Below are 25,896 nucleotides of genomic sequence, written 5' to 3'. Positions count from 1 at the left end.
ACAGCCATCTCTTTAATCTTCTGTGCACTTAAAATGGATGTCCTTATTTTATCCTCAACATATTGGAAATATTTGTTTAATAAAAAAGGAATCAAATAGAGGGTATAGATTTAAGGTGATAGGGGAAAGATTTAATGGGAACCCGAGGGACAACTTTTTCACACAGAGGGTGGAGGGTAGATGGAACCAGCTGCCATAGGAAGCAGCCAAGCCAGGTACAATAACAACATTTAAAGGACATTTGTCCAGGTACTTGATTAGGACAGGTTTAGAGGGATATATAGACCAAACACAGGCAAATGGGACCAGCTTAGATGAGGCATCTTGTTCAGCATGGGTGAGTTGGTGGTACAATGACATAGAAGCTGCATCTCACAGCACCAGAGACCAAGGTTCGACCCTGACTACGGGTGCTGCCTGTGTGGAGTTTGAACGTTCTCCCTTTGACCACGTGGGTATTCTCCGGGTGCTCCTGTTTCCTCTTTCATCCCAAAAAAGTGCCGGTTTGTAGGCTAAATGGCTTCTGCAAATTGCCCCTTGTGTGTAGGATGCAAAAGTGGAATAGCATGGAACTAGTATGCGGATGACTGATGGTCAGCAAGGACTTGGTGGGCTGAAGGGCCTGTTTCCATGCTGTATCTCTAAACTAAACTAAAGAGCCTGTTTCTATACTGCATATGACTCTTTATCGGTGCAATTTGTCTTTTACAGGGCACTGATTATAGAGTACTCCTAGCTTACAACAGGAGGGTACCTTTGGTCCATTTGGGTGGCAGATAATCCTAGATCCATGCATCCAGGAATCGAGTCCCGATCTTGGATGTCACCTTTACACAATCTCTCATTTATTGTGGGTGGTTCTTCCTCTGCTTCCACATCCTAAAGATTCATTGGCTACTGGTTAATTGGTTGATGCAAAATTACCCCATAGAGTAGGTTAATAGAAAATAAAAGAATCAAGAGGAGAAAATGTTGCAGGAGTACAAGGACATGAACGAGGGAATGGGATTAGAAACATAGAAAATAGGTGCAGTAGGCCATTCAGCTCTTCAAGCCAGCACTGCCATTCAATATGATCATGGCTGGTCATCCAAAGTCAGTACCCGGTTCCTGTTCTTCCCATATCCCTTGATTCCGTTAGACCTAAGAGCCATATCTAATTCTCTCTTGAATACATCCAGTGAATTGGCCTCCACTGCCTGTTCACAATGGCCTTTGAGGAGGGAGTGTGCATTCTCTTAGATATCCTCCTCTCCGTTTATGAAGGTATTCACAGAATACTCTTTGGCAGAGAGCTGTAGGATGGAGACCTGGCGATGAAGAAGTGGTAATATATCTTCAAGTGAATGACGGTGTGTGTCATGGATGGAAATGTGTTGCTAGTGATGGTCCCAATCACTGCAGGCCTTGTCCTTCTTGGTGGCTCTGAACACAGATCTGGAAGGTACCTTCAGAGACCCAACCCAAGTAACGCTATCCAAGACAACTAGATGCAGTGCATTTTGTAGATGGTAAACAATGCAGTTACATTACACTAGTGGAGAAGCAAACGCAAGTTTACAGAGATGAATGGGGTACCAGTGGAGCAATCTGCATTGTCCTTGATGGCAATGAGCTTCTTGAGACATTTACGAGCCTCATTCATGCAGGCAAGGCAAGCTTATTCCATTATGTACATCGTACATGATGGACTAATTTTGGGGTGAGTCACTCACCACATGCTATCTAACCTTTGACCTACTCTTGTAGCCATGTTATTTATGATTCTGGTACAATTTAGTTTCTGGTTACTAGAATCTCAGAATGTTTGTGAAGAAGACCTTGGCAATTAAATATCCAAGGTAGGCAGTTAGCCGCTCCCTTTTTGGAGATGTTTACTTGTGTGGAACAAGTGTTACCGTTCCTAAATGTTTTCCAGACCTTGTTGTATGCAAGGATACACTGCTCCATTTACTGGGGTGTGCCAAAGGAGATTGAGCATTGTACAATCAGTGATAATCCACGTTCTGGCCTAATGATGGAAGGAAGTTCATTGATGTACAAACTCTGTACATACAGCATGCATGGTCAGGATCGAACCCAAGTCGCTGGCCATGCAAAGCCGTGCCAATAATATGGAAGATTTCATGTGTGCCTGTAATACAAGAACAGAGCTTACCCAGGCCAACTGTCAAGCTATCAGTAATAAATAGAAGTAATTGTTGGAGCCATCAAGCAACAGAGAGTTGTTCATGAAGCTCCCTCGCTGCTGAAGTTACATACAATAGGAACAAGCCTGCGGCGTCTTTCCCCCTTTTACACTCTGTGCCTATTATATTGCCTGCCCATTCAGTGCCTGAGTTAATTAACCATGGGTGATGTTAAGGGTCCGAGACCCTTCTTCAGACGGAAGAAGGATCTCGATCCCAAATGTCACCCAGTCCTTTTCTCCAGAGATGCTGCTTGTCCCGCTGAGTTACTCCAGCTTTTTGTGTCTATCTTCGGTTTAAACCAGCTTCTTCCTACACAGTTAATTAACCATGACTCCTTCTGCATTTGTCTTGCATGACATATTCTTATGGTGACCGTGGTCCCAAATTGCTCATGACATTTTAACGAAAACTGCAACAATGCTGTAACTTTTTTAAATCTTTGAAAGAACATTCCAGTGGGCTGTTTGTTCATATTATTTGCTCTGCCCAGCCCTCTAACTCAATTACAGAAATTAATTCCAACAAGTTTAAAAAGACAGGGATGCTTGATTTGTTACCACATTTTTTATCACTGTGCCAATGACCCAAGTGCCATTGAAATAAAAAACCCACACATTAAAACTAAAGGAAGGTACATCATAACTAATATATACACTGGAGCTATTGTTGAACTTAACTGCAGAGATCAATGTTCCAGGTGTAAATGTGAGATTATCCTTTTAAGTGTTGGGTTCAATTCCTAATTTGATTCTGCACTCTGAATACTGTACTCTGTACTATCAACAAGTGTTACTAGAAATGTAATTGTGAAAGATAAAGAATTATTACATAGAGCGAACCATGCACAAAACCTGGCATAATTACAATATTGTGTTACACAGTGATGCACAGAGATTGGACGAGTTGTTTAGCAAGAACCATCAGCTGAGGGAGCAGCACAAGATAATGAATGATAATGTCAAGGTTTTGGAAAACAGGTATGAAAACCCCCCTCTCCTTTGTTCAGATTCAAGTTTTATTTTTCTTATGTTTCTCAACTGAAAGTTTCATGCTCAGTAATCTGAGAGAAAAATATATCACACGCACTTTCTCCCTGGTTGCTATTTCAATTTGCTCCACTATTGGCAATTATGGCTTCAGCTGTCTAGCCCCAAAGATGTGGAATTTTCTCGCTAAATTACTCTTTCCAAAACCGCAAGAAATGGCACAGAGTTGTGGCCGTAGCCCAGTCCAGTATCTGATGCCAGGATAATCAAAGACTTGTCCAACCTCAGTCATTCCTTTTTCTCTGGGCAGAAGATACAGAAGCTTGAAGATGTACACCATCAGACTCAGGAATGGCTTCTTCCATTCTGTTATCAGCTTTCCGAGCAGTCAATAGACAATAGACAATAGGTGCAGGAGTAGGCCATTTGGCCCTTTGAGCCAGCACCAGCCTTCCATAAGCCACGGTATTGTCTGATCCACACTGACCCCATTGCAGACGTTGGACTGTCTCTAGAACTGGCGCGCTTCAATGCTGAGAACTATATTCTGCACTCTATATCTTTCCCATTGTTCTACCTATTGTACTGGAATCTGGCTTGATTGTATTTATATATAGTATTATCTGATTTGGTTGGATAGCATGCAAAACAAACCTATTCACTGTACCTTAGTACACATGACAATAATAAACTTAAACCTAACCCTAAAGACCTCTTCCTTCTTGTAGAAGCCTTTGTTTTGACCAAGCTTTGAAATCACCTGGCCTTATCAGATTCTGGGATAAATTTTGCTTATTAACACCATATGAATTATTTTGGGCAATGTCAAAAGTGCAGCAAGTTATTGTCATGGAGAACATAGTTGGGAATCAAACATGTGCATTTGGGGGAAAGTAGAATTGTATTTTATGAAATATCCCTGGTCGTTTGCTTGCACCTTCTTAGCCTGGTTTCAGGATCAAAAGTCTGGAGACACAAGGGAACTGCAGATGCTGGAATCCTGAACAAAAAGTGCTGGAGGAATTCAGTGGGTCAGGCAGCATCTGCGGAGGGAAATGGACAGACGGAGTTTCGAGTCGGGACTCTTCTTCCGACCAAGAGTGAGAAACTGGGACATATCAGTGCCCAAGGATAACAATGCTCAGCGGAGAGTAATTAATGGCAACCTAAACACAGAAAATCTAATTTGCCATGCACAATTTTGATCGCAGCTATAAAAGTGAAATATTTGAGGACAGATTTTGTTCCAGGTACCAAAGTAAATGTGAATAAATGCAGCAAAGGTTTTAATTAGCATTTGAATGAGGTATTGCCATATCAGATGAGGACCTTTTCTTCCTCGAATTTGATTTCAGTTCAGGAACTTGTGGCTCAAATACATTTAAAAGTCAGGTGACCTGAGAAAATAAAGTCTGTTTGTATTTTGGAGACATAAGTCTCAAGTCCTGAATAACCCATAATTGAAAAACCAAGGAGTCTCAAAGCTATAAATGGAAACTAGAATTATATTTGTTACAATGTGTGTTGTGAATTCTTTGTATCCAGCACTGCTTAGATTAGACTCAGAGATCAGTGCATGACTCAAGAACATACAGCACAACTGTAATCATCTAACCCCAGCCAGCTATTGTTCAAAGAGTGTCCCCTTTGTCTTTGAGTCAGGGAACTATGGAGTCAACTCCCACTCCATAAACTGGAGTTGTGTACAATGCTGAGGGCATTGGTTTAATTGCCTGCTCAGATGAGACATTTAAACCAAAGCTTTATTCGACTTTAGACTTTAGAGATACAGCATGGAAACAGGCCCGTCTGCCCACCTAATCCGTGCAGACCAGCAATCACCCCGTACTCTAAGACTAGCCTACGCACTAGGGACAATTTATAATTTGTACTAAGCCAGTTAACCTACAAACCTGTGCGTCTTTGGAACGTGAGAGGCAGACAGAGCACCTGGAGAATAGCCACGTACAAACTCCGTATAGATACAAACAATAGTCAGGATCGAACGGGGGTGTCTGGTGCTGTAAGGCAGCAACTCTACTGCTGCGCCACTGTGCCACACCCAATCTTCAAGTATATGGCAGCAGAGGTCTTAAATGTATTGGGGTGTAACCAGGGTCCTGATTTATTGATCTGAGTAAGGAAATCTGTCATCAATATTAGTAATCATGAAACTAAATGATTATAATTTTTTTTTAAATAATTCCCTTCCCCAAAGAAAAATCAGTTATCCTTACCCAGGGGGATCTAAAGTCTGAAGAAAGTGCTCAGTTCGTCCTGGCAATGACAACCATATAGGCAAATGTATTTTTAAAAAAAGCCTTAACACCAATTTTCAATCCTCATTCAGTGTTATTAGAAAATAAAAGCCTCGAAGTAAACAAGCATTGCAGTGAATGATAAATGTGACCAGCTGCTCAGAGCCATAACAACGCACCAGTGAGACTAGGATGCATATTCTCCATGCCCACAACTGGGTGGCACAGTGGCACAGTTGGCTGAGCTGCTGCCTCACAGCGCCAGGGACCCAGGTTCCATCCTGTCCTTGAGTGCTGTCTGTATGGGGATTGAACATTCTCCATGTGACCGCATGGATTTCCTCCGGGTGCTCTGGCTTCCTCCCACATCCCAAAGACGTGTGGGTTTGTAGGTTAATTGTCCCTTTGCAAATTGCCATGAGTGTGTAGGGACTGGATGCAAAACTGGGATAAGATAGAATTAGAGTGAAGATGTGATGGATGGTGGGTCGAAGTGTCTTGTTTCCATGCTGCATCTATAAACTCATAACCTCAGAAGCTGTTAGGCATGTTCAGTTTTCAAAGTTGTTCCTATTACCAGTTGCGCAAAACAAAGTCCTCAAACAGCTTGAATCAGAGGGTGGTCACTGTTTGAGTGCTATCAGTGGGGCTAAGCATGCCTCGGCCTCTGCAAGAAAACCTGAGATGTTCTGTTTTGCAGTAGGGTTTCTTTTGAACTGTTTTTCCTCTCTAATAAAGTCCACGACCAACACCCATCCCCCATCTTGACTACTGAAGAAAGATCTCGACCCGAAACATCGCCCATTCCTTCTCTCCAGAGATGCTGCCTCACCCGCTGAATTACTCCAGCATTTTGTGTCTACCCCCATCATGACCATCTCACTACTGGTATCCAAGACACCCCAAGATACGCTCCGCAATAACACAACGTTGAACAAACCCCTGACTCAACCCACACAGCCATCACTTCTTTATCACCTTCATCAACATTAACTGCTCCTGATGGCTGTCATTGGATCAGTTTTATGCTTGCCATTTCCTACCTTTTAGCCTTTTATACTCTGTATTAATTTGTTAAAAGTTAACAATTGTTTCCTACCATGCACCATTTAATTTAGATTCCCAGTCAATCAGGAAACCTGAAATTGTTCAGTTAAGTTTAGTTCATTGTCACGTGTACCAAGGAACAGTGAACAAGGAACAGCTTTTGTTGCGTGCTATCCAGTCAGCGGAAAGACTATACATGATTACAATCAGGCCAACCACTGTGCACCGATACATGATGAAGCAAATAACGTGAATACGTTTGGTGCAAGTTTAAGTACAGTAAAGTCCGATCAAAGATAGTCCTAATAAATGATTTCATCATTACCACAAAGCTGCTGTGGAAGCTGGCTTTATGCAGATTTGTATCTTACGGTGCTGGAAATAGAGCACTTCGGGGGCATTTTGCTTCATAGAAGGTGCTTCATAGAAGGTGACCAAACTGATCAAAAAGGCGCCGCAGCACCTTTACTTCCTGAGGAGGCTCAAGAAAGCTCACCTGTCCCCCCAGATCCTGACCAACTTTTACCGCTGTACCATCGAAAGCATCCTGACCACCTGCCTCACGGTATGGTACAGCAGTTGCACCGCAGCGGGTAGGAAGGCACTACAACGGGTGGTGAAAACCGCTCAGCACATCATCGGTGCCCCGCTCCCTGCCATGGATGCCCTCCACCGAAAACGGTGTCTGAGACGGGCCAGGAAGATCATCAAGGACCCCTCTCACCCTAACCATGGACTGTTTGCCCTCCTCCCATCAGGGAGGCGGTACAGGAGCCTCAGGTCTCGAACTAACAGGACGAGGAACAGCTGTTTCAACAACACACTTACATTGCTGAACTCGGAGTCCCGTCGCTAGATATCTTTGGTCTCTCCATCCACATTGTTAACCAGTACTCTTCTTACTCTAATGTATGCTTGTTCTGTATTTTTTTTAATTCCCATCTTGCACTATGACTATGACCAGACGCTAAACTGCATTTTGTTGTACCTATACTTGTATCTGTGCCATGACAATAAAATTGAATTGAATTGAATTGAATTATCACATTCTATGGTATTACCAAACTACACTCATGACCATTCTGCACAATTGCCAATGGCCTTGGGTCTCCCTTTGGTCCTGATAGTAGCTGTATAAATTCAACTCCTTCTCTTCTTACATTTGTAACGGTGTTTCCATTGTGCTGTCAAATCTTGAAAACTAATCAGCTGCTTGTGTTAGGCTCCGAGCAGGTCTTTGCGATCGATGCACAGTCACACAGGAGTTGGCCAGGAAAAAGCACCAGGAATTTGAAACATCTCAACTCCAAAGCCTTCAGCACATTTCTGTTCTCAGTAAGCACCCTAAACATTTCTTTATCAACCCATTGTCTGCGTCGCTCAATACAGCACTCCCTCCATCTAACCTGTTTCTGTTTGGGCATTTTACAGCTCATGAAATCAGTGGATTGAAAGAGGAAAACGAGTTACTTCATCAGGAGCTGAGAAAGCTGAAATACTTCTTACAGTGAGTAAAACGCACGGCTCCCATTACATTAACAATATTGAAGCTTTCTTGTGGAGTTGGCTCACAATAGTTTGTTTAATGTATGTTAGTCATGAGGAAGAGGATAGTTGTTCATACAAAATCACTACAATTTAAATATTTCTTCACAAGAAATATGAAATAAACATTCTTTCATAGAGTGACTGCGTTCTTATGATCTTGGGTATTATCAAGGTAGAATCATTTTATCACAATTCTAAACAAAATCATCCACTGGAAATCCCTGAGACTGTTCAGCTGCGCACGTTGATTATGAGTTTGCCCAGTCATTGGACAGTGTTGAGGAATAGAAACAAAATACAGGTGCTCGGTAATACACAAAAGGACACAAAGTGCTGGAGTTACTCAGTGGGTCAGGCGGCATCTCCGGAGAGCATGGATAGGGAAAGAGCTCCAATTCTCTGTAGATTTAGTGCTTGCTTATATATAAGGGTTGATCTTCCAAGAGCTGAGAAGCACAACTATTAATTGAGTGTTAATAGGCATTTATTAACGGAGAATGCCTTCAGACCTAATGGATCCAACATGCCCCCTCAGGATCTGCAAAACATATTAAAGCTCTCTCTCTGGACTCACTCACATCAGCATCCACTGTTCCCTGCACAGTGTGAGATAAGGATAGAAGATGATAAGGGTCAAAGTATCTCAGGGAATGGAGACTAGACACAAAATGCTGGAGTAACTCAGCGGGACAAGCAGCATCACTGGAGAATGGACCCATCTGTCTATAGACCCATTGAACGTAATAGTGATTTTCTATGCAATAGGATGGATGATCTGAAGCTGCTGGTGGCCACCCAAGGGATCTGTAGAGAGGTGTGCATGGCAACATGCGATCTCTTGTTCTGAGCCCAGCGGCACTCTACAATAACATACTGATCTGAGAGGCCAAATCTAGATTGCATTTGACCTCAGCTTTATGCCAGCATTTGCTAGATCATACACATACAGTGCATTCAGAAAGTATTCAGACCCCTTCACTTTTTCCACATTTTGTTACGTGACAGCCTTATTTAAAAATGGATTCAATTCATTTTTTATCAACAATTTACACACAATACCCCAGAATGAAGAAGCGAAAACAGGTGTTTAGAATCGGAGTACCCGGTGAAAACTCACGTGGTCACAGGGAGAACATACAAACTCCGTAGAGGCAGCACCCATGATCAAGATAGAACCCAGGTGTCTAGCACTAGGGCAGTAACTCTATTGCCGTGCCCCTGTGCCGCCATTCTAGATCTTCTAGATTATTTAAATATTATTCCATTGTTTCTCAATGTCTCTGGTCGTCAGAGCTGTCTAAAGACCATCGGGGAAGATAATTGGCAAACCATTTGGTTCTACTGTCTGGTCACTGCTCGCTGCTATTCCCCTCAGGGTGTGGCTGCACACAGGGACCAGCGAGATATCGGGAAGCAAATGGCTGACTAAGAAAAATGCAACCACAAGGTGCAGGCCTGGTCCAAGCTAATTTGGCCCAATTTTAGCCGAATCAACTCATCATAAAACTATCAAGCTTTTATAAACCACCAAAAGAAGACACAAAGTGCTGGAGTAACTCAGTGGGTCAGGCATCATCTCTGGGGACCATGAACAGGTGACGTTTCAGGATGGGACCCTTCTTCAGACAGACCAGTCTGGGACCATTTCAGACCGGGACTCTTCAGGCACCACATCCGAAACATCACCTGTCCATGTCCTCCAGAGATGCTGCCTGACCCACTGTGTTATTCCAGCACTTTTTTGGTAAACCAGCATCTGCAGTTCCTTGTATCCACATGCTATAAACCACCAAGTTTACACCCTGTGCAATTGTATTTTCTAGAAATGGCGTAAAACTTTTTTTCTGTAAGTATCTCTCGAGGCATTTTAAGTTAAAATTGCTGCTGTCATTTTACAAATATTTGAGAGCACAAGTAATGTGACATTAATTAGCAATGTCAAAATCTGATGCCTTTGCTGGATATTATTAATTTGTTCCTTAACAAGAATTGCTTTTGACAGGCAAAGTCATAGTACCTCCCGGGGAAACCGCTCCTTGTCAGACAATAGCATATCTTTTGATTCATCCTTGAACCACAGACGGAAGCAAAGTTTGGATGCCGTTCACAATCCAATGTCGGAGCATCAAAGGCTCAAACACAACTTCAGGCTTCCCTCACAAGGTAATCATATGTAGTAGGTACACAAAATTGCTGGAGAAACTTTCTCCAGCAATTTTGTGTACCTTCGATCTTCCAGCATCTGCAGTTCCTTCTTGAACAATCATATGTATTACATTTGCCAAACATTTTCTTACTGTGAATTATTCATGTTAATATCTGCGTTCATGAAAATCATAGTACGTAATTTTCTATCATTTTCCAAATATTGTACATTTACGTTCTTCTTTTGTTGCCAGTTTTCCTCATGATGCAATCACGGAAAGAGTAGCCAACAGATAAATGTTTTGATTTCAACATGTCTGACGTTCATTGATTTCAACATGTCTGACGTTCCTTGTGTCCTGCTTCAGAAAGGCATTGTCCTTCCACTGGGTCAGCTGCTTTGTTTGATGTAGGACAGTACGTCTTGATAGTCAACAATCAATATGCATACGTTAACCAAGACAATAATGACAGAAGCTTCCTTCTGCAAATAAACTTTGCTGTTCTCAATTACAAGGCAGTGGGGGAACGTGAAGAGGCTGAGTGAAGGCAATATGGTTCAACAGTGCTTTATTTGTAAGGCTCTGCTGTGATCTCCCCAGAGCCCAGTCGTGGCCAAGTCGTGGCCCAGCCTCACGTCAGCAGAACCGCTGCAGGAAGCACAGGAAGGTTAACAGCAGAGGGACATCTTCCACAGTACAATAAGCTTACGGTTGCCTAAAGCAGCAACCGCTCGCTGTGGAACAACTTCATTTCCAATCACAGAGTAAATAAATCTGGTATTCTTCAGTCCTAAATCTTGACAACCTTCAGAAGAGTGAGGAAATAACTAATCACTCTGCCAGCAACTGTAACTGCTGGTAAAATGGCATTGATACAAGACAGGCAAATCCTTAACTAGCATTTAGTAGGCGGCAACCCCTCTGATGTGATTAAGTTTATATATACACTAGACCAAGGGGGACCCGTTGGGTCCCGTCCCCTCAATGCACAGTTGCGGATGGGGGGGGGGGGGGGGGGGCAGCCATCGGCGTCATGCACACAAACCACCCCCCACACACACTAACCCCACCTTGATATTATATTAATATTATTAATTCGCTCCTTTTACCCCATCCCCCGCCCTATCCACTCACGCATAACCCCAACTGCGCAGGCGCGGCTAGAGAAGGGGGGAGGGTGGAGAGGGAGGGGGAGGGGGTAGAGAGGGAGAGGGAGGGGGGTAGAGATTGAGGGATGGGGGGGTGCGGCGTCACAGGGGAGGGCTGGTTCCCGAACGCAATACTCCAGCACTCACCCATAGGTCCCAATATTCGCCACTCCCTAGAGAGGGAGGGAGGGGCAGAGAGGAAGGGGGCAGAGAGGAAGGGAGGGCAGAGAGGGAGGGGGAATCAGAGAGGGAGGGGGGGCAGAGAGGGAGGGGGCAGAGAGGGAGGGCCCCCTCCCCCCCTCTCCTCCTCCCTCTCCCCTCTCTCCTCTCCCCCTCCTCCCCCCTCTCCACCCCCCCTCCACCACCAAGTCTCCACCCCCTCTCCCCCCCTCCCTCCACCCCCACTCTCTTAATCAGAGCCTCCCAACCAAAACTGACCCATTTATTCCTACTTTGTTTATCATCCACAGCCCAAAAGAATATGATCTAAATTTGTTTAAAGGAGCCTTGCCAAAGGTCTTCAGAAGCCACTATTGTTGGAGCTACCTCTTTGCAATTAAATGTAAATGGAGGAAAAACTAAATAGTTTGGGCCTGTATTACTTGGAGTTTAGAAAAATAAGGTCGACCTCATTCAAACATGCAGGATCCTAATAGGGCTTGACAGGGTAGATGTTTGGATGTTTTTATGAATGGGGCACAGCTAAGGAGATAAGCTGTGAGCCAGTTATTTAGAACTGAAGTATATCGACATTTCTTCTGACAGTGAGTATGACATGTGTGCAATGACACAGTGAAAAGCTTGTCTTGCAGGCTTTCCAAATGATACTATGCACGGGCACAATAGATTCTCTTCTCGTACGGTACGCAGCGAGTCGCCAACTTGCAACTTCCATGTCTCTGAAAAAGAGGCTGACCCAATCTTGAACAATGCTTAGATTTTGACTCTAAGTTTTTGGAGCAGGCTCAAACCAACATATCCCTGATTCAGAGCCAAATGTACGACCACTGAGCCATTTCCAGCACTCTGGGCAAGTACAGAAGAATGAATTGGATGTTCAGATATCTCTTCATGTTGAGTTATATTTAATTGTAGAAGAAGGTCAAAACCCTCTACTTGGTATTAATATTTTCCAATTCCAATTTCTGTTTTCATTTTTAGAAACCTTCACAAACCCCAAAAGACCTTTTCACAATCTGCCTGACCTTTCAATGTTTGATTGGGTAAGTATAAGCTGTTTTGATCCCATTGTCTTTGTAAATTGTCACCTACTCTTCACCCCCCCCCCCCCCTCCCCACCCCCCACGCCCTCCCCATAGTTTCTGTCAAAAATCCTGTAACATTTTATCTTTTCCCTAATCAATGCCCACCTTTCCTGAATACTGTATTTCAATCCCTCCATCAGTTTCAAAGACACAAACAACGTACCTCAGCATAACATAGTGCTGGAGTAACTCTACTGATCAGGCAGCATCTGACGGGGGAATGGATAGGTGACGTTTTGGGTCATGACCCTTCTTTAGACTGATTGTAGTGGGAAGAAGCTGGAAAAGAGGGGTGGGGGTAGGACAAAGCTTGGCATGTGATAGATGCAATCCCTGTCTACAGGTGAGTGGGGTGATTGGAAGAAGAGTGGGGCAAGTCTCAAAGGCTAGAGATTAAACAGAGGCAAAAATATGTCAGATAAGGAGTGAAGAGGGGTGAAATGTAAAGCCAAAGAGGGGCGTAGAGGTGGAAGGGGACGGGTAGGAGGGAATGTGGAGGAAGGAACTGCGGATGCTGATTTAAACCAAAGATAGGCACAAAAAGTTGGAGTAACTCAGCGGGTCAGACAGCATCTCTGGAGAAAAGGAATAGATGATGTTTCGGGACGAGATCCTTCTTCAGAATGGATGAGGGGAAAACGGATAATCCAAAAAGGCTTCTTCAGACTGGAAGCGAAGAAGGGACTAGTCTGAAGAAGGGTCTCAACCTAAAATGTCACCTATAACTTTTCTCCAGAGATGAGTCACTCCAGCTCTTTGTGTCTGTCAAAGCCAGAGAATCTTTTACAGTGGAGACACAACAAATGAGGTAACCCAGCGGAGTTCAAGCAGCCAATTGCGTCACCTGCAATGCTTTGTCAACCCAATTCATCGCCACTAACAACTAATGATCTCATCCAAAGACACTGACCACACTCTGCTCTATCTCACCATCAGTCCTCAGTCTCAGACTTGGAACATACTTTATGTGACATTCATTAAATAAGCAGCACTTTATTACAATTAAATATGGAGGGAAGTTGAAGCCACCATCTTAGGCCTCAAACACAAACCCAACACCCTGTCACCATTCCCTCACAGAAAGATGTCTGAAGTTAGCTGAATTACAGATCCATCACCAATTTTCCAGCCACTGGTGGTCCGGTGCCTCATTTAATCTGGACAAAATCATGAGAGTGTATTTGAAATCCCCCCCCCCCCCCCCCCCCCCCCACCCCCAGAAAATGTGGCACCTATACTGGGTAAGGCAGCCAATCTCGTCCTCATTGGGACTTCTGCACTGATCGATAGGTCTATTTTGCACCCTAAAACTGATCTAAATCCCTGCTGCCTACATTTTGATGAAATCTACATTGACTCGTGATTGTAGTTCTCAGCCCACTCTGGCGCCAACCCTGACAGCTGCTCCATTTTATACATTTCATTCTCACATCCATGTGTCTTCATTGCTGTCTACTTCCCATCCATCCCTCACCATCCACTCCATCCGCCCACTGATCATTTTAGCTGCCCTAACTCTATGCTGCAAAATTCCTTCCCTAAAACTCTCTATTTCTTGCTTTTCTTCATTAAAGTGCTTCCTGCATTGTAAACCTTTGTCGAGGGTTTGGCTTGTCGTTCCTCATATCACTTCCATTTCTCAGTCTCGAATGCTGTTAATGTTATTGTTTGATAAAGTGCCTTGGACTTTTTTTTTTTTTAGTTGTTCTTTTTATGATGTGAGCATCACTAGCTAGGCTAGCATTTATTAGTAACCTGTAATTACCCTTGAGAAGTTGGCAGTCAGTCATCTTTTTGGTTTAGATGTAATCGCGGTTACAAGAATGAGAAAATTCCCATTATGAAGGAACAGAGATAGTTTTCCGAGTCAGGATGGTCTCTGATTTGAAAGAAAATGTGCCTGTAATAGTTTTCAATGCCCCTGCTTCCAATGTACTTTAGGAGAAGCATAGTCCCAAACCAAAACATCGCCTAATGCCCCTGTCCCACTTAGGAAACCTGAACGGAAACCTCTGGAGACTTTGCGCCCCACCCATGGTTTCTGTGCGGTTCCCAGAGGTTTTTGTCAGTCTCCCTACCTGTTTCCACTACCTGTAACCTCTGGCAACCACCTGCAACCTCCGGGAACTGCACGGAAACCTTGGGTGGGGTGCAAAGTCTCCAGAGGTTTCCGTTCAGGTTTCCTAAGTGGAACAGGGGCATAACTGTGTTCTCCCTAGAACTGTGATGCTGCCCTACCCGCTTAGTGACTCCAGCATTTTGTGCCTTTTTTACCAATGTACTTTTGGTGGAAGAAACAAAGAACTGCAGATGCTGATTTATGCCAAAGAAAGACACAGTGCTGGTCCCGACCTTCAAAGTCACCCATCCTTTCTCTCCAGAGATGTTGCCTGACTCGCTGAGATACTCAAGCACTTTGTGTCTATCTTTGGTATAAACCAGCATCTGTAGTTCTTTGTTTCTAGAATTAAGCAGAGGCTACTTTTGGTGGGGGTAGACGTCTTGAGTTTGGGAGATGGTATTGGAGTTGTTGAAGCAAGAAAATTCAATGGGTTTTGCAAATGACACAGAATGCAGGTAAGGTTTTCTTAAGTTAGAGTTGAGCCCCGCGCGCCCCCCCCCCCCCCCCCCCCCAGCCAGCCCCCCAAACCCTCCCCACCCTCCTCACCAGCACCTCACCAGCATCTGCATCCCCGCCCAAACCCCCCGCCCCGCCCCGCCTCGCTACCATCAAACACGCACACATGGGACTGAACTGGATGGAACATGCTGTCATCACAGGTGTTCCACGGCACTTGTCACATTGCTTGTAACAGCACTACTTGCTATGTGGTATATTTATGGGGTATGTGTTATATGTGGGTATTGTTTTATGTGGGTTATGTGTAAGTGGGGAACCATGCACAACTGGACAGGCACTTAAACGACAGATGGCACAATGGGCTAAGTGTTCGGCTGGCAACCGGAAGGTAGCTGGTTCGAATCCCGCTTTGAGTGCATACTGTCGTTGTGTCCTTGGGCAAGACACTTCACCCACCTTTGCCTGTGTGTGTGGATGTATTTATGTGAAGCACTTTGGGGTCAATGCAAGTTGACTAAAAATGTGCTATATAAATAAAGAAATTTAATTTAATTTAAATTTAAACATTTCACTACTGGTTATACCTGTATAATTGAGGATGTGACCAATAAACTTGAATTAAATTGAATTGAATTGATTATTAAAATACCAGTTGTTTTTGTTATAACTACATTAACTGCAATTCTATTTCACGTGGTATCTCACCACTGACAATATTTTTCCTGGCTTCCAGCATCCTCAAAGAATATCTAACCAGTTGCATGGAACAATCGCACTAGTACAGTCTAGCTCTACACCTTGCTGTACATCAGAGAAAGATGTTACTTCAGCAGAGTTTGGTATGAAACTCCAAGAGCAGAGGCATTACGAGTGAGTAACCTTTCTGTGGTCGCAGGTAGTTAATGATGAAAGAAATATGCGTTTTTTTCATGGAAGTTTAGAAAAGCTATTCAAATACTGATATATTTTTAAAACATCCTTCTGTGCAACCAAAGGACAGTCAGACAGAATGTCTTTACAAAGTTTAATTACAAACATAAATAATTTATTGGATAGAAAACTGGTTAGAAAATCCATACAAACTTGATTAATATGGGTGTCAGGGGTTATGGGGAGGGCAGGAGAATGGGGTTGAGAGGGAAAGATAGATCAGCCATGAGTGAATGGCAGACTTGATGGGCCAAATGGCCTAATTCTCCTCCTATAACTTATGAACTTATGAACAAACATCATTCAAGCAAAGTCAGACAAAGATTTTACAACTATTGCATCTCTGGTTGTCCATTGTTCTATCTCTTTTTTTTAATCCCACCACATAAGGTCGGTCCTCATATATTGTGGACAAGAAAGTTTCAGAGGGGATGGCATTACAGGTTAGCAATTCCCACAATCACACCTCACCTGAGTACATCATACATGTATGCTCAGCCCGGCACTTGTGCAGCTGTATGTGCTCATGCATAGTCCCATCTCGAAAGTCAAGTCGAGAGTCAAGGGTCAAGAGTGTTTTATCATCACGTCCCGAAACAGAACAATGACATTCTTACTTGCAGCAGCGCCTCAGATATGTAAAATTAAAACTCTGTAAACACCATAATGAGCAACAAAAAGATCCATATATAGAAAAAATAAACAAACAAACAATAATCGTGCACAGACATAAACAATGCCACCAAGTCTATGTAGTTAGGAGCTTATTTGGAGGTTTTAGTGTTTAATAGTCTGTTGGATGTTGGGAAGAAGCTGCTCCTGATAGGACATTACAGTTTTCAGTCTCCTATACATTCTTCCTGATGGTAGGTGCCATGAAATGAGAGTGTGGCCAGGGTGGTGTGAGTCTCTGATGATGCTGGCTGACGTTTTGAGGCAGCGACTCCTGTGGAGCCACAGCACTCTCAGAGATGACCATTGGGATGATGGTCTTCTAACAATAATCAATGTCTCTCTCAGTGCCTTGGCTAGTATAAACACCCGTATTATCAAGTTGCTAGTGACGGACTGATATGTGCCAATGTATCTCTATCCAGACATTTCACACAAAGAGACACTATAACAGGAAATGCAGAATGATCCCACCCCCACTATAGCTCGGAGTGCAGTTTGAAGTGATGCTGAGGATCCAAGTATGTTGTGAAGACTGCACTGGAAGAGTCTTTCTCAACATCATCCAGGCTCTATCCTGGTATCTTTCTGAGGGCTTCAGCAACAATAAGGTCCTCTCTGTTTTCTCCACCTCCAAAGCCCATCCCTATGAATCTGAGCACATTATACGCAACCTTTACCCAGCTGTTGGACGTAATGCTATGCAAATGTAATGCTAATACTGAACAAGAAACCTCAGGACATCTTGCATCAGTTCAGTCAGCATGGACAGGTTCAGACTTCTTAGAGCAGGGAAGTAGAATCTCTAGTGTTCGCACACCAGAGCTGTAAGCATCTTCTGAGACAGCCAGGCTTGTCCTCTTTTTCTGGTTCTTTTTTTTTTTACAAAGTACAACTCCACACACACTTCATCTTAGGCAGATACCTGGTTGATAGTTATACCAGTACGTTGGGAAATGAGCCAGAATAACGTTCCATGTTAACAAATTCCTGCCAGTTCCAGTGAAGGAATGTTCCACTCAAGCAATACAATACAATACCGTTTATTTGTCATTTGAACCTCACATGAAGTTCATCCAACCAGTTTCAATTTGGTAAATTGCTTAATCATAATCCGAGAGACTAGGGGGTGGCATAGTGGCATACGGGTAGAATTGCTGCCTTTTAGCACCAGAGACTGGCATTTGATCCTGATTACAGATGCTGTCAGTATGAAGTTTGTACATTCTCTCTGTCACCGCGTGGGTTTTCTCTGGGTGCTCCGGTTTCCTCCCACACTCCAAAGACGTACGGGTTTGTAGGTTGTCCAAAAAGGAACTGCAGATGCTGGAATATCGAAGGTACACAAAATTGCTGGGGAAACTCAGCGGGTGCAGCAGAAGCTCCATAGATGCTGCTGCACCCGCTGAGTTTCCCCAGCAATTTTGTGTACCTCCGGGTTTGTAGGTTTATTGGCTTTAGTGAAAATTGTAAATTTGTCCCTTCTGTGTTGGATAGAACTAGTTTATGGGGTGATCGCCAGTTGACGCGGACTCGGTGGGCCAAAATTCCTGTTTTCTTGCTGTATCGCTAAAGTATAAAGTGATACAGCATAGAAACAGATCCTTCGGCCTAACTTGTCCATGCCAACCAAGATGCCCAGCTACTTTTGACCCATTTGCCCACCTTATAAAGCTCCTCTCAGTTTTTGGTACAAGTCTGAAGCTCTTGAAGAACCAAATATTGTTCTAAGGGTAGCTCAAATCTACAATCTCTGTGTTTCTTGAGTTTGTGTTATTATGGGATGCTGCTGCGCAATACTTAATACTGACTCTATACAAAAATGAATTTCACTGTACCTCGGCACATGTGCCAAATAAATTACCATACCACACCATACCATTCAAAGTAAAACGTTTTGAAGGTCAGCTCTTTGAATGACAATATGTAAATTGGCACAACAGCAGAGCAGGATTTGCTGCCTCACAGCTTTGCCAATTCAGGTTCAACTCTGACCTCAGGTGACGACAGTGTGGCGTTTCCATGGTTCCCTCCCACATCCTAAAATATGCTGGTTGTTGGGTTAATTGGCATCTGCAAATAACCCGCAGTGTGGGTGTGTGTCTGGGGGACAAGGTGTGTGTCTGGGGGACAAAGTTACAAGGAAATCACTGGGGGAATGGGTCTGATGGGATTAATGTCACTCACTGGGCCACGTGGGCTCACTTTATTTTGTAAATAATTCCGAGAACGATGTGAATGTGATTTGATTTTTCATCTTGATTACAGGGAGGCACATAATTGGTCTAAAGGCTACAGGAGAAGCCAGTCTGCCGCAGAACAATCTAACAATATACACAAAATACAAACTGAGGAAAGTCAAAATGGCCGCTGTAAAAATTCTGAGGGAAATGCTAATGGATCTGGGGAGAAACCTTTGGATTTATCAGATTACTGCAAAAATAAGGATTCGTCCACACATGGAAGTGAATCGTCCATTCAATATGAGTCTAAGAAGGCAAAATTTGAAGAACCTCTCCAGAAGAAGTGCACTCATGATGGTTTAGCGAGTGAAATTTCCCAGGGCAATATGCACTCTTATGAACCAGTCGGCAAGACGATGAGTGATGAAGCACCCAGTAGAGACAAAGATAAGGCACAGGAAGTGTTGAGTCCCAAAGATGAATTAAAAATGAGTGACAATGAAGACAAAGTGTACAAGAATTTGAACATTAAGGTGTGTTATCATGTTTTGTAATTAATAAAGTATCAGTGATATGAAGTATTGTTATCCTCATTTTTAACAGCTACTGATCAGAATGGAGCATATCAATCTCATGTCATCAGTGGGGAGAAGAAGGTGACGTTTTGGATCAGGACTGTTCTTCAGATTGATTGTACTAGGGGAGCTAAAGCTGGAAAATAGAGACAGGGGTAGGAAAAAGCCTGGCAAGTGCTAGGTGGATACAGGTGCGGGGAGGGGGGTGGGGGGGGAGGGATGGTTTGACTGGCACATGGGTGGAGTAAGTGACAAAGGCTGGAGATTAAAAGGAGACAAAAGGGTGTCAGATAATAGTTAAGGAACAGACAGGTACATGGATATGACAGTTTTGAAGGGATATGGGCCAAACGCAGGCAGGTGGGACTAGTGTAGCTGGGACATATTGGCCGGTGTGGCAAGGTGGGCTGAAGGGCCTGTTTCCACACTGTATGACTTGATGAAATTAGGAAAGAGGAGTGAAATGTAACACCAGAGGGATGGATATAGGGGAAGGTGGACCAAGGATGAAGGGCAGGAATAGTGAGAGAAATCGGTTATTTCCTTAACTTTTGTGCTTATTCCCTTTAGTACACTCTAAACATGCACAATTTCCATGACTTTAGACCAGCCTTTAATCTTTGCAATATTATGAGATGAGCACTTAAGAGCAATGTCCTAAACTTTACTAGTATGACCTCAACCCTGATAGTGATCTCCCTGATTCTCTATACCCAAGATTACTTCAGTTAAATCTGGAGTGCTGATCTTGCTTGGCTAAACAATCACAGGCTCCTACTGCCAGTCCATGAAAGGCAGTCGCTCCTGAACGACTTAATGAAGTCCATAAAGAAACCAGAATAAGCCATTCCCGTAAATACTCCTCCGGTAGCCTTTCTCAGCCAAGGGGGGGGGGGGGGGGGGGGGGGGGGGGCAGCTTTGCTGTCAAGGCTAACCCATTTTTCCAATGTCTCTTCATATCTCTGATATGCAAAAACATTTGGAAACAGTAATAAATTACGTAAGTATTAAAATAAAAAGTAAATCACAAAAACTGTTAAATGGAAAACCAAAATAAAAACTTTTGCCAAAGATTATTAAAATGAAAAACATTTTACAGCTGTACCTGCCCATATGTCTCTCACTGTTGTTTTAAATGTTGTCCCTTGCCTTTCCTTTGTCCCCCATTTAGTAAAAATATTGTGCCAATTATACCAGTCTGAAGAAGGGTTTCGGCCCGAAACATTGCCCATTTCCTTCACTCCATAGATGCTGCCTCGCCCGCTGAGTTTCTCCAGCATTTTTGTCAGGCACCAATTATAACATTCTTTGAACCAATTATAACATTCTTTGGCTTAAAAACATAAAAGTCACAGAAAAACCCAACAGATGAGGCAGCATCTATGAAGAGAAAAAAACAAATTCCATGGTTGGTGTCCAATAATATTCTCTGTTTGGCTTAGTAATTCTAACACTTTCTGTTTTTATCTCAGATTTACAGTATCCTCTGTATTCACATTCACATTGCTCCCTCTCTCTCTCTTCCACCTTCATTAACGTTGTAAGAGGAGCCACAATTTGTGCAGCTCTTCATAATTTCTTTAACCTATGATTCATTATTTTCTATTTGAAACAAAATGTACTTTTTTAATAAAAGTAAACTAATTATAAAATATGTTTTTGTTGTGAGTGGAAATTGAAAGGTATCCAGAATTGTCATTAATATAGCAAATTAATAGCTTTGAATTGAATAGAGATTTTTTGTCATAGACAAGCTAAATAGACACTTTGGGAAAACAACCTTAAAACTTTCAACAGCTCAGTATTTTACCATGAAATACGATTCTCTCAGCAGATCATGTAAAACTAAACTTATCCTGGGTAGGAAAATATTAAACGTGTAATCATGATTGCAATAATTACAAATGTGACCATAAACAATTATATATACATATACGTCCTTGTAAAATTCTCAAGGGAAATTGTCCATCACTTATGAAGACAACTATCGGGTACTGTTTTTTGCCTTGTGTATATTTTTCCCGATTCCCCCACCATGGGGTGAAGAGGGGTATCCATAGGTCATGTGATATAATTGATATGAATGCAGTTAAAATTAAGAAACATTCACGAATGTAAGCACATATCTTTTGCAGTTGGTATTAGCCCTCAAAAGCAAATTAATCTACACACTATATTGTGCAGTTTGGCAAAATGTCATTGCTCTTCTAAGTATGTGGACTAAGCATAGATGTATTTTGCATCTGTATGAATTATACATATGAGTTGAGATGGAGGATCAGATATATCTGCTTGCAGGCACAATATGACAGCACTTCTAGATCCAGGGATCCAGATGACAATCGGAGAATTAGAATGAAACTGTGCACAAAGAGACTCAAGAGCAGGGATGATGGAAGTCCAACCGGTAAGAATATTAATCTTCAAACGTCAATAGAAATTTTGAGTATTTAATCTCCAATTTCAGTTAATATTTACAATGGGGTTGAAAGCTGGCACAGGTTGTCAGGTGCAGTGAAAACTTTCTAAAACCTTTGAATTTATTTTAGATTTTAGACTTTGGAATACAGCGTAGAAACAGGCTCTATGGCTCAGCGAGTCCATGCCAACGAGCGATCACCTCATACACTAACACTATCCTACAGACTAGGGAGAATTGACAATTTACAGAAACCAATTAACAAACCCATACATCTTTGGAGTGTGGGAGGAAACCAGAGCACCCAGAGAAACCCCATGCGGTCACAAGGAGAACATGCAAACTCCGTACAGACAGTAGCAGTAGTCAGGGACAAACCAGTTCTATGGCACTGTAAGGCAGCAACTCAAACTAATTTGCCGCCCCAAACTAATTTATGACTTTGCTATATCTAATTCTCACACTAAATGTTCCCGTACAATGGATTATGTAGACCAAAGAATAAAAAAGTACTTTGTTCATCCATGATAGACACAAAATGCTGGAGTAACTCAGCGGGACAGGCAGCATCTCTGGAGAGAAGGAATGGGTCACGTTTCGGATTGAGGCCCTTCTCCCCAAAACCCGCACGGCCCGATTTTATCTTCTCCCCAGATTCTACAAACAGAACTGCCCTGGCAGTCTGAAGAAGGGTTTCGGCCCGAAACGTCGCCTATTTCCTTCGCTCCATAGATGCTGCTGCACCCGCTGAGTTTCCCCAGCAATTTTGTGTGCCCTAGCAGACCAATTGTTTCTGCTTGTTCATGTCCGACTGATAAAGTCGACCTGCCATTGCTCATCCATGTATGATTTGCAAGTCGGAAGCATAATACCACAACTGCTGACCAGAGGCAAGAATTAACATGCTCACGGTCACACGGCAACAAGTCTGTGTTTTGTCTTCTCACTGACTTATCCGGTAATTACCGATGGGTGTATGTTTGATGGAGGTTTCACTGATAGGTTTCCCAACTGAAAAATAAATCCGACAAAAAAAAAAGAATCTATTTTCATATCAGGAATTTACCTTTTTACTGTTGTTAATAGAATTTAAATAATTCGTTTTGGCTACAAAGGTGGGGCTACAAAGCAATTTGTCTTAATCGGGCTGACAGTTACCAGAAGTTGCTTGTAAATAGGTGGTTATGAATATAAATGTCACCTCAAAAAAACATGAGTAAGCCTCTGAAAGCGGGTATGATTTTGAAAATTCAGGTTATTTCTATTAAACAGGAAATTGTTCAAAACTGCAATGGTTATTCTCCAAAAAGACAGCTGTTGGATTTTCCTCATTATTAACAAAAACTACAGTAGATAGAAATACAAATTTGCTTTCTATCAGGTTAACACATGTGCAGATTATAAATTACAATGCAATTCACTAACTTCTTTTTCTTCATTCAGTGGAGGTACATCTTCAGTTTTTGAACGGCCAGTCAGATTCACCTGCTCTCTCTCAATGTGAGGTTAGTACAAAAAGTGTAGGTCGTCTAATCCACAAATAAGCTCATGAACTCTGAGGACACAAAGTGATGGAGCAACTCAGCGGGTCAAGCAGCATCTCTAGAGAACATGGATAGGTGATGATTCGGGTCAGGAAGTCTGAAGATGAGTCCCAACGCAAAACGTCACCTATCCATGATGTCCAAATATACTGCCTGATTCACTGAGTTTAATTTAGTTTTAGTCTAGAGATACAGTGTAGAAACTGGTCCTTCAGCCCACCGAGTCCATGCTACACACTAGGGACAATTTACAACTTTACCAAATCCAATTATCTACAAACCTGGAAGTCTTTGGAGTGTGGGAGGAAACTGGAACACCCGGAGAAAACCCACGTGGTCACAGGGAGAACATACAAACTCCATACAGACAGCATCTGTAGTCAGGATTGAATCTGGGTGTGTGACAGTTACTCCATCACTTTGTGTCCTTTTGTTTAAACTGACATTTGCATTTCCTTGTTTCTACAGTTCATGAACTCTGCTATGAGCAGAATGTAAAGAATCGTACATTGTGCTCAAGATTTTTGATGATGTTTCTCATAGCGTCACTGGTTGAAAATTAACAGCATAAATTGGAAATAATGTATTCACCTTTAGAAATCATTTTTGAATGTTATACAGTGGGACCAGGATGCTGTTATATGACCAGAGCAGTTATTATGGCTTCGAAAGGTATATCCTGGCCAAATGTTCCTCCAACTGAAAAGCACAAAATGCTGGAGGAACTCAGTGGGTGAGGCAACATCTGAGGAGGGACTGGACAGGTGACATTGTGGGTCAGAACCCTTCCTCAGACTGAAGAAAAGTCCAACCTAAAATGTTGCCTGTCCATTCCTACCGAGATGCTGCCTGATCTGTTGAGTTCTTCCAGGACTTTGTGTTTTGCTCAAGATTCCAGCATTCGCAACCTCTTGTGTCTCCATGTTATTCCTACAGATTTTGTATTAACTAAACATTTGGAAGGTCTGAGGAGAGGAAATCAAAATTTATATTTTTAGCAGAGACCGGTAAATTCACAGTTCCCATGTATCTCCCTCCTTCCATTTGCTGTCTATGTATTGATATCTGGTTTGAAGAGTTTTACATTGTAGAAAATGGGCCATTTGATTATGCCCCCAATGGGAATGTTACATTCTTATTAATATTTATGTAATTTTTTTTATCATAACCTGCAGCTTCATGATAAATATGTTTGTATTGTTGTTAGATCATGTTCTAAACTAACACAGATCTATGATGTTATTAGAAATCCAAACAAAGGTGCCTATAATGAATGTATTAATCATGTCTCACACCATATTTTCTTTTTAGTACATATTTGTCAAATTTATGCACCAAAGGATTTTTACATTGGGAGGAATCCATTGATGAACACTTCTATTCTGACTATTGGAAAACTTCACCTGATAAATAGAAAGAAGAAATGGGCAGAGAAATGGCAGACATAGTTTAACCCGAGTGAGTGTGAGGTGTTGCACTTTGGAAGGTCGAATGTGAGGGGAAAGTATACAGTTAACGGCAAGATCCTTATCAGCATTAATGTGCACGGGATCTTGGGGTCCAAGTCCATAGCTCCATGAAAATAGCAACATGAGTAGATGGAGTGGTAAAGAAGGCAGGGGCGGAAAACCCGGGGGGGCCAGAGGGGACACGTCCCCCCCCATGTTTTGAGAGGTGGGGGACATCCCCCCCAGGTTTTTGTGATCCCGATTTTAAAATCGCCATTTTTAGCGCTGGATTCAGCCTCCGAAGCGCATGCGCACGTGTCCGCCCAAAAATTGTGTCCCCCGTCCCCTACATGTTTTGATAGTGAGTTCCGTTCTTGAAAGAAGGCATATAGTATGCTTTGATTGATTGATTGATTATACCTTTAATAATCCTTTACAGGAAATTACAGTGCCACGACAGCTTCAAGACAGACATAACACCACACATTTCCTCAAATGGCTTCCATACTTAACAAGTTAAAATACAAGTTAAAATACAAGTTAAAATACAATTAATTAAAAAAAAAAAAAAAAAAAGTGCAGTTATTTATGCGCATTATATAACCTTATAGCAGCTGGTAAACAGGACTTCCTATGTCTCTCAGTTTTGCACATTGGTGCAATCAGCCTCTGACTGAAGATGCTGCTCTTGATCACCTTCAGGGCATGGAGTGGGTGAGTGGGGTTGGTCATTATTGAACCCAGTTTGTTCAGAGTTCTGGCCTCTGCCACCTGCTGGACCGTTCGTTGCTCAGCCCCGACCACTGAGCCGGCCTTCCTGATTAGCTTGCCTTCATTGATGGAACATGGAGTACAAGGAACAGGAAGTCAGGATGCAGCTTGTTAGGACTTTGGTTTAGCCACATTTGGAGTATTATGTGCAGTTCTGATCATCCCATTATAGGAAGGTTGTG

The 25,896-nt window shown here is 42.7% G+C and overlaps 1 protein-coding gene across 4 annotated transcripts in view; it reads left to right on the top strand.

The window, feature by feature from the left end:
* rbbp8nl (RBBP8 N-terminal like) overlaps positions 1-25,896 on the top strand; it is a 76,135-nt gene that overhangs the window by 34,538 nt on the left and 15,701 nt on the right. For all 4 annotated transcript variants that reach the window (XM_033041950.1, XM_033041948.1, XM_033041947.1 and 1 more), the window contains 9 exons: positions 3,074-3,169; positions 7,706-7,818; positions 7,915-7,990; positions 10,034-10,194; positions 12,488-12,549; positions 15,906-16,042; positions 19,043-19,490; positions 21,831-21,939; positions 23,395-23,456. In XM_033041950.1, coding sequence (XP_032897841.1) covers positions 3,074-3,169; positions 7,706-7,818; positions 7,915-7,990; positions 10,034-10,194; positions 12,488-12,549; positions 15,906-16,042; positions 19,043-19,490; positions 21,831-21,939; positions 23,395-23,456 — 1,264 coding nt within the window. The remainder of the gene's footprint in view (positions 1-3,073; positions 3,170-7,705; positions 7,819-7,914; positions 7,991-10,033; positions 10,195-12,487; positions 12,550-15,905; positions 16,043-19,042; positions 19,491-21,830; positions 21,940-23,394; positions 23,457-25,896) is intronic.

This window comes from Amblyraja radiata, chromosome 23, assembly GCF_010909765.2.
Source record: "Amblyraja radiata isolate CabotCenter1 chromosome 23, sAmbRad1.1.pri, whole genome shotgun sequence".
In the NCBI taxonomy this organism is placed as follows: Eukaryota; Metazoa; Chordata; class Chondrichthyes; order Rajiformes; family Rajidae; genus Amblyraja; species Amblyraja radiata.
Note: the sequence above shows the minus strand (reverse complement) of the source record. Positions and strands in the feature narration are given on the sequence as shown.